Source organism: Ctenopharyngodon idella, chromosome 21 (assembly GCF_019924925.1).
Source record: "Ctenopharyngodon idella isolate HZGC_01 chromosome 21, HZGC01, whole genome shotgun sequence".
Lineage (NCBI taxonomy): Eukaryota > Metazoa > Chordata > Actinopteri > Cypriniformes > Xenocyprididae > Ctenopharyngodon > Ctenopharyngodon idella.
The window spans coordinates 29,967,811-29,981,051 of NC_067240.1; the positions used below are offsets into that span (position 1 = coordinate 29,967,811).

Here is a 13,241-nt window from a genome sequence, read left to right on the forward strand (position 1 = left end):
AATTAAACATTTAGAAGTAATTCAAGTATAATCGATCAGTCTCTGTTGGCCTGTTTCCACCGTAACGGCGCTGGATCTCGTGCCGGAGATGACTCGCGTTGGGCGGGGGAACTAATAACTTCAGACCGCCGCCTGCGTTTCAGCCGAAAAATGCTGTGACTGACTCCATAACCTGTCCATAAATAATCAGTGTACAATTCTGAGGACATGTTTTAACATCCTAAATATTTATATTCTGTATCTTTTTGAATAAAATCATAACATTTTATGCAAGGCATCAGGCGTTTTTATCACGCGAAAAGACCAACACGACATTCGCTTAGGTGACTCACATCGCGCCCCTGTATGTTATTTTGCATAAAATTAAACGATATACAGAACAATAACGAACTTTCAGACAAAATAAAACGTACACAAACCTGTATTTTACCGAAGACATGCACCAATTTGACGAAGCTGCACTGCTCTCTCCTGAAGAGGGCGCTAAAAGTCCGCGATAAATAACTCAACACCTGGGTAACACAAAAACTTCCCAAACATTGGAAAAATAACCTTAAAAAAAAAAAAAAAAAAAATCACCCAAAATACTCAACCCAGGACTTGGGTAGAAAAAATATTCCAAGATTTTTTAGAGTGAAAAAAAAAAACCTCTTTAAAAAAACTGACGTTTTGAACGTTTGAGATTCATGAACGCTAGCAAGACGTTCTTAGAACATGTTTGTGTTCGCTGGGTCTCACTCCTGTCTGCAGCACAACATACTTGAATGATTCGGACGTTGTTCAAATCACTTACCTACGAATGCAAAGTAGTAATGATGATGCTTGACTTATAAAGATCTCTAATATTTTACTAGTTACGGAACATAAAAGGTTCACATATCGTTTTCATGAATGATCGCTTAAATCAGACATTACACAGAGATATTGGAGCAAAATGTTGTGTGAATTGTACATATGATGACCTAGCGACAAAAACTGTGATCATTTCTTTTATGATTATCCCAAAGACTTGACAACAAATACAGTATCAAACTGGCAATAAAATGAGATAATTGGAAAATACACCATTTTCTTCATGACAAATCAGTAAAATTTGCCCCTTTGAACTGGACCAACATCCTCTCATTATATTACTGGAGAGACAGGTCAAAGCTTTTGAGGTCTTCAGGAGTTATGGCCTGTCACAGTCAACCTCTGACCAGAGAAACCTGCAGACCTCCATCACAACATCATGACAACACTGCTGTACTCACTGCTGCTATAACAATATCAATTAACAAAGAAAAAAGGGCATTAAAATCATGACCTGCAACAATACAATTATTATGCCTATTATTATTTATTTATTTTAACTTTAATTACAATGATTTTGAGACAACCATTTATTTTTCTAGTAAAGTTAAAAATTTGCTCGCATTACAGGTCACTTTATTTTATTTTCCAGATTATTTCAAAGATCTTTACAGCCAAAATAACCCACAGAGACAATGACCAAACAAATACACACGACAAACAACGGGATAAAAATGACAGTATCCGTTCTCTTTTTACACGAAATTATTTTTTATCAATCGCGCTCTGTCTCTTTTTCCTGCGCGCTCCCTCTCTCACACACTCGAGCCCGCGCGCGCGCGCACACAAACTAGTTGTCAGTTTCGTGAGTCAGTGGCGGAGCGGTGTCGAGCTGTTATTGAAATATTGACACTTCGCTATTATTAGACACTGCAGCCGAACAATGTCTTAATCTCTTAATCTTTCACGGCTTGAAGAGTTGTTGTTGAATTTAATCATTATAAGCTAATGAATGACACAGAATCTTTTAAATTACTGTAGGGTGTAATAAGATTATTGGCGCTATGGTCGAAGCAGAATTAACTTTAGATACCTGTGTAATGAGATTGAATCTGATTTGAATGTATGATTTGCTGGATTTGGTTTGTATTGTTGATTAAATAAAGTGTTTAAAAATATCTCTCTTTCTCTCGTAAAATGTCTTGGTAAATGGTACCCGTTGTATAAGCAGAATAATTTACTTCATTATTGTAAAATAATGCAGTCTTCGCTTCATAATGTGCAGTTTCAATAATTCAGCGGCCCATCGTTAATTATCCCTGACATTATATATACTTTTACACTGTTTCTCAATGCATAACACAAATAATTCTAATTCAAGCAAATCAGGGAATATCCCACAATACACTGGCGAGATGTGCTGAGAGCTCATGTCAGTGTTTTGATCTCCAGCACACAGAAGCTCTGAGTGTGAGAAGATCCCAGCAGAGCTCGTGCTAAACTCAGCCTGGAGGTCAGACAATAATCCCAGCAAATAAACAGAGAGAAAGTGTTCGTGTGATCGGGTAAGGCACCAGCCCTTATGATTAAAACAACACATTTCAGAGCTGATGTCAAGCAGGCAATAGATGACTTTGGAAACCAGATTTAAAGAAGTGGTGTTATTTTCCTGACCTCAGTCGATGCACAAACGTGCTGCCATACTTCTGTGGTGCAGTTTCAGACGAGTCGACCTTTAATCATTGCGTTTGTAAATCCTTATAGAGGGAAATATTAAACAATCTCTATATCGGTGCATTTATCTCATTTGCATAATATCAGGTGTGTTGGTGTCACAACTCTCCTGAGATACTAAAAAATTACAAACATATTAAAAATACAGATGGATCCGCAAGTGAGAGTGTAGTTTCGTGTTAGTGCTCAGATAATCAACATGTTCAATTACAGTTTTTACTTCATGTACTGTTAGAAATGTTGAGGACATCCTTAGGCTCGGACGTGCTCATGGATTTATTATTGACTGATTGAAAAACAACATAAATGAAGGCAATTAATTGGCTGCATAGCTTGAGACTCTGGCAGCTAAAGTCATAAAATAACATGAGAAATCAATTGTGATTTTGGGAATGTGACCATGAGATTAGGAAATAAAGGGCTCGGGTTAGCAGTTTCACTCATTAAAGTTTGCTAAAAATATATTTCATCAGTGCGTGTTAATCTATATTAACTGTTTCTGAGATTAACGGATCTCTGTAGCCTAATTAATATTTATAATTTCGGAAAAATAATAAGAGGAATCTACGAACTGAACATGCGAGCGACGCACAGACTAATGAATTTTATTATATATTATATATATATAGCCTATTATTATATTATTCGATATGTTTATTTTTATTTACTTATTTGTTTGTTTCATTTGAAGCATCTTGTTTTATGATTGTTTTGCACTCATTCATTTATTCCTTCCGTTTAAGACCACATAGGCAACTTATTTTAAAACTTAATAATAAACTCCCAAAAATGTGATATCTAATACTGAACAAAAGTACATTAAATGCATGATGTGAAGCATTCACTGTCTTCAAATAATCTTTATTCCTAAATAAGAGATTTCCATGCAGTCAATATAAAGCATAAAACGATTAAAATACTTTAAAATATTACAATAAAATACAAAAATGGAGTAAATAAACTAACACAGTGCGAAATAAAAACATCAGCCTATAATGGAGCTCATAGTGAACACACACTGATCATGGCAGTGACAGTAATTCGTGTCATCTTCATCACTTTACAGCAGAGCTTCATCCTCCATCAGGCGCGCGTGACGTCATGCGGACGGAGTGCGGGTGTGACGTCACTCCATCTACCGGATAGAGGCTGCGGTGCCGCGCATCTTCTTGCGCATAAACTTGAACGTTGCTTACAACCACACATTCGAGGAACTATATGATATAAATGAATGGAGACGATTTAACACACGAGAAAAGGAACCAAACAGCCTTTCAGAGAACTGACACGTGAGTCATTTTTACCGATGCAGTATCTGTAATATTGTTTATCTATTATCTTAGCCTGTGTAATATAGTTTGTGTTGTTTTCGCTTTGTATAATGGGTTGTTATAACCCGATAAATCTAAATGTTTCACTTGAAATAGTGGTGTGGTTATTGCACATGCAAAGCAATTAATATAAATGTTTATAAATGAATATACAAACAGTGATTATGCATGTAACAGTATAACAGGCGCGTGTTTTGCATACGGCTGACCGCTGGAGTTTGCAGCTCGTGCACTTCGGCTCATTTCGGAGAGATTCAGAAGTATAAAGTGTCAGACACGATACTCTTTCGTTCAGGCCTACATATTTCATCATTTAACAAAACAGCGTTGTGATTTTAGTATGTTTTAGTTTATTTTAGGACACTGTCACGTTGTGCAAAAGCTTGGAAAATGTGTGTGTGTGTGTGTGTGTGTGTGTGTGTGTGTGTGTGTGTGTGTGTGTGTGTGTGTGAGTGCGCGAGCTCGAGTGTTTTCCAAATAAAATCTTAGTATTTCAGTTCTTAAATGAATTAGGCATATACACTTAACCATCTGGCGTATTTGCGCATTACTACAAATAAATGTTTATTATTCAGGTGTCAAAATAAATTCATGATTTATTGGTGCAAACGGTGGCCATTGTAAATGCACTTTTTAATAATACAGCACAAATCGGCGCCTATACGCATGAATTCTTCACGACCGTTCTTCTTCTTAATAATAATAATAAAATAATAATAATAAATAATAGCCTATGTTTATTTCCAACCAAGTATAGCGGTCATGACTAGACAAGTTGTTTGTTACATTGTCGTTAAAAAAATAGTAGGCTATAATAACATCCTCCATCCATTTATTTACAGTCTTCTAAATCCACTGTCTTAAAATATTCAATTACATTTTTTTTTTTTCATATAGCCTATTATTATTTATTTCTTTGTCCAATAATATCTGGGTTATTTAGTCAATCAGTAAATTGTCTAAAACCTGAAACAGCTGAACTGGCAATTTGCGCTTTTATTAAGAGAGAAAATGAAAATGCTTGTTTTGTCTTTAAGTTGGCTTTGCATGCACCTTTTCTCTTTAGACTTCTTTGTTTTGCTTCAGGATCCAATAAACGAGACTGACGCAGATGTTAAAGTCATGCTGTGACCGCGAAGAACCCAAATAATCATAAAAATGGCTAAAATATGTAAATACATGAGCTCCTCATCCTCTGATCGCTTGTTTGATGTCAGTCCACACTCTTCAGATGTTAACTGTGACTGCACGCTTCTGTCCTTCAGTGTGTTTAAACTTAAAACAATTGATTTTATATATATATATATATATATATATATTTGCTTGAATTAAACTACAATAAAAATTTCTAGAAAATAACCTCTATATAGGACATACTGAGGACACCATTATTACAATTACTTTCTGTTATTTCCATAATTCGCACGCATTGTCATTATAGAATTGCAGATAGCTTTATAGAACAATATATAATTCATCTGCAGGTCAACGAAACCAATCTTTAGGTCCTCTTGCACGATGGTGTTTTTGGTATTTTCATTGGGAAGGTTATTTAATGGTATGTGAAGGGAGTGTTTGTGCAACACTTATTCAGTATTCAGGATAACTCGTACAAGACTATAAGGTGAATAGTGAACCAAAATAAAGCAATAAATGACTATATACATACATATATATATGTTTTTTTTATAACATTTATAACATATATTTATAACACAGGAAGAAAACGTGCATTCTGCTTTCAGATCCCAAATATTATTTCTTTAATTGTCTATGGGGAAAAAAAAATGCAGAAAACTAAATGTTTTCTTCCTGAATGATAATATTTGTAATAAGATAATAAAGTATTCATAGAAAATAGTTCAGATGCGTAGGCTTGTTTTTAAAATAAGAATATGAATAATCTGCAGTGTATGAATTGTGGAATTTTCTAATTAATTAATTTCAGAAAGTTAAGAAAAGGCGTTTTTCATATTTTTCATACCCTTACGAAAAATAACCATGGTTTTACTACGAATAAAACAAAAACAAAAAAAACATGGATCTTAGTTACTCCATGGTAACCAGGAATAACCATGGTTTGGCTACAAAAACCATAGTTTAACTATGGTTTTGTTGTGGTTATATATTTTGTTGTGGTAGTCATTACGCCAAATACCATGGTTTTACTATGAGAAAACATGGTTAATTTTCGTAAGGATGGATCATTCCCCGTCGAGCATCATATTCTCACCATCAGGCGCCACTACCTTCAGAAAACCCACAGAACAATCAGACGTGAAAACGAGATCTTTCTGAGTGACAATGAAACTGTCACAATAGCCCATATTATATTTCATATTATTGGCAATTTTAGGTTGTGTTACGTTATGTTTGGGCGATAGTGGTAATAGTCATTTTTTGTAGACAATACTAATATGAATGCATTAGTCCTGAGCATTCATTCAATGTAATAATTCAATATAATAACGTTTTCATGAACCTCAACGTTTGGTTTGCTGGTTCCGACCAGTCGCAGTATTCAAAACAGCAAAAGCCCAACTACTAGCTGAACAAATTGGACTGTTAGCTTCTTTTTTTAATTTAAGTGCTGACATTGCTTCAATGGCTTTTATTAAACTGCACGTAAGTAACTGGTAATTGCTTCATGCACACAAGAATATCCTCGATCTAAAAATAAAACTAATGGTAATTATCGCGCGCGGATCAGTGTCTGAAGGGCCACATCTATCTGCAGAAAGCGCGGTAAACTGATTTTATGGTTCATGTGTTTTCTGTGCGGTTGAACATGTCTGTAAAAGCGAATATATCAGTAGTTTGTTCAGGTAACAGCTTCTACTGCTCATGGCGCTGCAGCCTGAGTCCGAAAACACTGTTTAACACAAGCTGCAGCGATATCACCAGAAGCTCAGCTGAGAAGTTTTGAAGGAAAAACTTTACTTGTATGAATAAAAAATGATTTTACTTTGTGGGTGGGACTGAGAGTGGACGCGGGGAAGAGAGGATGGGTGGGTCCTGCTGTTAGCCGCTGCCGCACCTCCATTCGTTCACACCAAACATCTACTCTTCAGGAATATATCTGCGGCACTTCTGAGGACAATATTGCACGAGATCGCTGGCTGTCCACGTGTTTATTCATTGGGAAATCGGTGTGGATTGCTTAGCAAGTGTACTGACGCTCGCTGGAAGAGGTTTTGTAACACGCATGATTGTTTTGAAGGTGGAATGAATTTGGACATGGCCTCATCTTTTCATCTGCCGAGAAGCAACAGCACCAGAGAAACGATAGAGAACACGAGCAGCGAGTCTTCAGATAATGAAACCGCAGGTAAAGCAAATATCATCATTTACACATCCATCCCTCGATTGACCATGTTGCGAAAAAACGTGCAAACAAGCCTTTAAAAGCATAGGCTACATTTACACGTTGAAAATATGTTTGCCTTACATATACCTAACATATTTCAAATGTTTTGTTTTAGTAGGCCACATAGAAGTAATTTAACTGTTTAGCTGTTTTTACAGCCTATTTTTGCAGAAGCCGTGCAGTGCTTGCTGCAGCCTTAAAAAATAAATATAAATTCACGTTCACTCTACAGATATTGCGTCCTTAAAAACTCCGTTTTGAAAAAACTCCGGTTTCTATAAATTCCCACTTTTGTAAATATTACAATTAAATGCGTATTTATGACACTGTTGTATAAACTGCAGACCTTTACATGAAGGTAGTCTAGGTGTTGTAAACAACAATGCACTAGGCCTGATTTTAAAACATGGGCGAAAGTACTTTTCCATTGCATAGGCCTATAACTTCTAAACGTAGCCGTACTCTGTGCAAATAGTTCCCGTTCGAGAGACACATTTTAATAAGACATGTTTGCATATTTGTGGATTGACGAGCAGTGAGCAACAGAACCATTACACGAATCCCTTTTGTCCGGCTCCCGTTTTGTGTCCGACTCCTTCCAAACCTCTGGCAAAAATAGGTGCTACTGAGCACCAGATATCACCTCAAAATTATTCTCCCCAGAAAAGGAGAGGTCGGTCGAGCAGAGAAGCGACGATGGAAATGCGGATGAGTCCAAGAAAAAGAAGCAAAGACGGCAGAGGACTCACTTCACGAGCCAGCAGCTGCAGGAGCTGGAAGCCACTTTCCAGAGGAACAGATACCCGGACATGAGCACCCGGGAGGAGATCGCGGTGTGGACCAACCTCACCGAGGCCCGAGTCCGGGTAAGAGAACCCAGTGCAACCTGGACTCAGGACATTTGCGTGATAAACACAACAGTTTAGGTTACAGGACGACCTTGGATATGTTTCAAGCCAAAACTGAAGAATATCTTACCCTACTTATTTCGACAGAACAGTCACAAAATAGTATGCAAATTAAACGTAAAATAAAATACATATTTAATTAGTTAAACCTTTGTAAAGTCTCAGTTCTAAAAAGTGTTTCTTTTTTGTCAGTTGTTGACTTGATATTCTCAGTTCTTCATATCTTGTTATCTTGTTTGATAATATATAATTTTTTCACATACTAAACGTGAGGGTTCTTTTTCATTAGGCCTGTATATTAAAGAACTATATTCTTCCTTTTGTTTTGTTTTGTTTAGCCATATTTAGAAATATTTCTTAGCAGGTGGATCTTTTAGAAAATTCCACACTATTCCACAACCAGATTCTGACCCACATTTGCAATTTGATATTAAGGGGATTTATAATTAAAACGTTCGTCAAATGTCGGACATTTTACGGTTGGTTTAATTTATCGACAAGTAAATGTAGCTTATTACACTTTTTGACCTTTAACATGCCATTAATTTTCAAACCTTATTTTTTAAATGCTGCTTATGAAAAATATAATCACGCTGATATTTAAAATGATCAGTTAAGCACACCCTAAAAAATGCTGGGTTAAAAACAACCCAAGTTGGGTTGAAAAAGGACAGACCCAGCGGTTGGGTTAAATGTTTGCCTAACCTGCTGGGTAGTTTCATTTAACTCAACTATTGTTTAAAAATGACTATATGTCTGGCTTAAAATGAACACAAAATAGGTTGGAAATTAAAAACCAGAAACATAATTACTAGAGGCAACAATAATAATCAAAAGGTGAACATTTATTAATACGCAATTTAATAAATGTTTATTGTTTAATTATTATTTATTGAACTTATTAATAAATGTTAATTTCCAAAATACTTTGGGTTCATTTTAAGCAAGCAATATAGTAATTTTTAAACAATAGTTGAGTTAAATGAAACTACCCAGCAGTTTGGGTCAGACATTTAACCCAACCGCTGGGTTTGTCCATTTTCGACCCAACTTAGGTTGTTTTTAACCCAGAATTTTTAGAGTGTAGCTTTTCGCATAACAAATGTATACATTCATCTCAATCTGAACTATTTTGCAAATGACCTACCTCTACAGCCAGCAAGAAAAGTTTTATGATTATTACTGTGAACTGCTTTGAGTGAACGTTTCGATCTGTTTAATAGCATCTGTTGAGTAAATAATGCGTCCCTTTTTCATAGGTTTGGTTCAAGAATCGAAGGGCGAAATGGAGAAAGAGGGAGCGCAACCAGCAAATGGATTTGTGTAAGAACAGTTACCTGCCCCAGTTCAGCGGATTAATGCAGCCGTATGATGACGTGTATCCGGCGTACACATACAACAACTGGACCAACAAAGGACTGGCCCCAGCGCCACTGTCCACAAAGAACTTTACCTTCTTTAATTCCATGAGTCCCCTCACGTCCCAGTCCATGTTCTCAGCCCCAACTTCAATCTCATCCATGAGCATGGCGTCCGGGATGGGACATTCCGCCGTGCCTGGCATGCCGACCACCGGCCTGAATAACATCGGCAATCTGAACGGCATCGGGAGCTCCACGATCAGTCCGGCCATGAGTTCGTCGACATGCCCGTATGGACCTCCGGGATCTCCTTACAGCGTGTACAGGGACACTTGTAACTCCAGTCTCGCGACGTTAAGACTGAAATCCAAGCAGCATCCATCTTTTGGATATAGCGGTTTGCAGAGCCCCGGCTCGAGTCTTAACGCATGCCAGTACAATAGTTGACGAAATAAACTGCAATAAACGGATACCTGGAGAAATGACAACCATGCTGGATTAGATGCGTTCGGCATTTTGCAATGGAATATGTGGATTGTCTGTGTTTACCTAAACTTGCACAACAATTTAAATCCATTATTTGGATTTCAACGTTTTGAAGACAAGTTAAACTCATACATTTTGTACATATATATATATAAAAACGTGGAACAAAACTAAAAATGATGCTCCAAGTGGGAACAATGAACACAACCTTAATTAGCACACTGTGTCATGGTAAAGCAGCGTAGGCTATACTAGTCTGAAGTTGTGTTTGTGAGTCCGTTCTCTTATTGTATTAAGTGTCTGCAGAGGTTGTGTTGTCCTCGTGGCCTCATCGACAGTCTCGTAGTTGTTTCATTGTGTCGATAGATTTACCGCATGCTTACTCCGAGTGAAAAAAAAAAAAAAGTTTTGTAAAAAATTATATGAATGTGTAGACAAAATAACAAAGCTATAACTTTATGTTGTACTCATGTTGATTGAAAAATTGTGCTTATGTTTATGGTAATGTTTGAATAAACCTCAAAAGAAAGAATTTCTAAAATAATTTGTCAAAAGGGTAGATGAATGTGGGCTATAGCTGGATTATATGAAACAAATCTGACAGCGTAATAACGAAAATTTACACTTATAATTGACTATTCTTTCTCTAAACAATATAATTCAAGCATTTCTAACAAAATTAGCCCAGCTAAATATCCCTTTGCATCTAAACTGATTATTTATTTACATTCTCAAAACTATTTTCCCGTGTTTTGCTTGTGAGCAGGTTTCAGTTCCGCGCAACCTACAAATTCTGTCCATATGTTAAGCGTGACATCGTAATATATGGCCATATACAACATGATGTTTGACAATATCTTCATTGGCCTTGTTTCTATGCTCCAGTGCATTGTTTGATTACACTAAATGATTTCCAAAGCGTGCAATTATATCCAAATCTGCCTTTAGGATGAAAGAGAGAAAGGCAAACTTGAAAATCAATTCCTTATCACGGTTTGCCACATTAAGTGACTGTTTTTATCGGTATGTGTGTATTTAGGTGCATTTAGATGATAGGTCTGTCGTAACTGATGTCTTCCCTAATACTACTGATCCTTTTCCACTGATAATAAGGCCTTTAATTTCCCAAAAGGTCGACTTCGAGAGGCCCGTGTTAATGGTCACTTCCTCTGGTTAGGCTAACAGAATGAGTTCACTGCACAATGTTGACATGCCTTTCAAGGACGCGTTAAACCCATTCCCCAACTCAAACAAGCGACTGTCTGAAAGAAAGTGAACATCACATACCGAGGAGGACAATGTCAAAACCTCCTCTTGACGAGAATCTGGCGAAGAAAAGCTCGTTTAACTGCATGCAGAAACGGTTCTTATAGAAGCGTGATAGATTTTTAAAATTCACTTATTGTAATAATTCTTGAAAGCACTTCAGCAGATGTATTTATAGTAGCCTAAACTTGAGGAACAATGAAACAACACTGAGATGTTTTGAACAGATTCTGACGAAAGCAAATTCTAATTGGCTAATTAATTACATTACTTTTTCTAAATTCTATAGATCGGATTAGATCAGGTCTAAAGCAGGGTTTTAAGGTTTAGATATAAACAGAATAACGAATTCTGCAACTAATGCTGCGAGAGAAGCTCAAAATAATCATCGGAAAAATCGCCGCGTCGAAAAAACAAAAAAATATATTTCCGTAAATGTTTCGCGTTTTATTCTCATTTTTATAGTCATTTCAAAGCAACGTTTTTAAGCATTTTTAACAAGAAAATAAAATCCGCGATATTTATGATGTGCAATACTTGATTAGTTACTTAGATTCTTTAGCTAATTTAGCTCAATAGGCCTAGCTGATTAATCAATCACTGATATGAAGTCAAGCAGACTCTAATCGCTTATGATAAGGAGACAATGCATGTCACTTCAACATGTTTAATTAATCATTCAAATCAATCTTCATCAGTCTCTTAAGAAATCCATACTTTGGCACCTTTTATGTCTTGTTCAATTAAAGCCGCTGCGGTTTAGAAAGATCCCCTTAATGACCATTAATGACCATACGGTCTCAATTAGGTGTATTCTTAAAATTCAGAGTGTAGTGGGTTATAATAACCTGCATGCTTATATTTATTTAGTGTCTTCACAGTACTATTCGAAATAAATTTAATTTTAAAAATGGCAACAAAAATGACACTATATTGATGTGAAAATGTTTTCTTAACTATATTTTACATGAGGTCCGTTTTTATCATTAACGTAGACTATTTCAATCATTTTTTACATTCGAATGTTAAAACAATAAAACAATCAGTCACTGTAAAAATATTTCATCGGGTAATCTAAAATGTTCTAAATTAACTGTTTTTATTACTGAATCAACCAGGGGTGCGTTTCCCGAACAATGATGTATCTCGCTGCTTCACTAACACAGTACGACGCATCGTTGAACAAATCAACGAGCTTGTCACGACTGTTTCCCGAAACTGTGCTGTCGCAAACCTGTCGTTCAACCACGCTGGTGAATGACGTCACGCAGGTGGTGAGAAATAACTTCTTTAAATGAATCCGTTTGAGATCCAATTAATGCTAGATTTTTTTGCTATAAATTACGGACATGGCATTAGAGGACTAATTCTCATTTTCCTCAGTTATTTTGCTTTATTTCCAGATTAAATCGAATGCTTGTTCTTACGTACTAGAGCACGTACGCACATGCGCACTCTTCAAAAACGGTGCTTTAAATCTCTTGACAAACTAAAATATATACATGACATTTGTATATTTTCGAAATAAAAGATATACATTGTACGTAATGTCAGCTTACTTATTTTGCTTAAGATAAGGATTTATTAAGTCCACAAGAAACCATGCTTCTAACCACAGCTCGAGAGCTGTCGCTCCAACTACTCAAGTTTGCGATGCAGTTTGCGAATGTTCGTTTGAACGATGGTTTCGGGAAACACCAAATCATTGAACTATGTAAGTAACGACGGAACTTGCGATGTTAGTTGGCTAACGATGCTTTTGGGAAACGCACCCCTGAATAATTTGGGTTACACTAGCGACAGTAATTCTGAAGGGTCAGATCAAATAAAAACAGCTCCTCATTTTTATTTATTTTTAACAATATAGACTAATAACAATAATGTGAGGTTTTCTCTAGCGCATGTGTCCTACTCTTTACATGAAACTCATTTTACATTAACAAATTATTATTGTTTTGCAGCATATTACTTGGAAAATTCTGTACATTTAAAAACA

General features: G+C 36.2%; 1 protein-coding gene across 1 annotated transcript; it reads left to right on the forward strand.

Annotated features, from left to right (window-relative positions):
* The first annotated feature begins 3,658 nt into the window (after nucleotides 1-3,658).
* On the forward strand, nucleotides 3,659-10,523 carry pitx1 (paired-like homeodomain 1). Its single transcript, XM_051878819.1, has 4 exons — nucleotides 3,659-3,815; nucleotides 7,078-7,185; nucleotides 7,888-8,090; nucleotides 9,392-10,523. Exons 2-4 carry the CDS (start codon nucleotides 7,083-7,085, stop codon nucleotides 9,938-9,940), a joined length of 855 nt encoding a protein of 284 aa, XP_051734779.1. The 5' UTR covers nucleotides 3,659-3,815; nucleotides 7,078-7,082; the 3' UTR covers nucleotides 9,941-10,523.
* Nucleotides 10,524-13,241: the final 2,718 nt, after the last annotated feature.

Coding starts and splice junctions, on each gene's coding strand:
- pitx1 (XM_051878819.1), top strand. CDS start 7,083: ATGAATTTGGACATGGCCTCATCTTTTCATCTGCCGAGAAGCAACAGC. Junction 7,186..7,887: donor TTCAGATAATGAAACCGCAG/GTAAAGCAAATA, acceptor TATTCTCCCCAG/AAAAGGAGAGGTCGGTCGAG. Junction 8,091..9,391: donor TCACCGAGGCCCGAGTCCGG/GTAAGAGAACCC, acceptor CCTTTTTCATAG/GTTTGGTTCAAGAATCGAAG.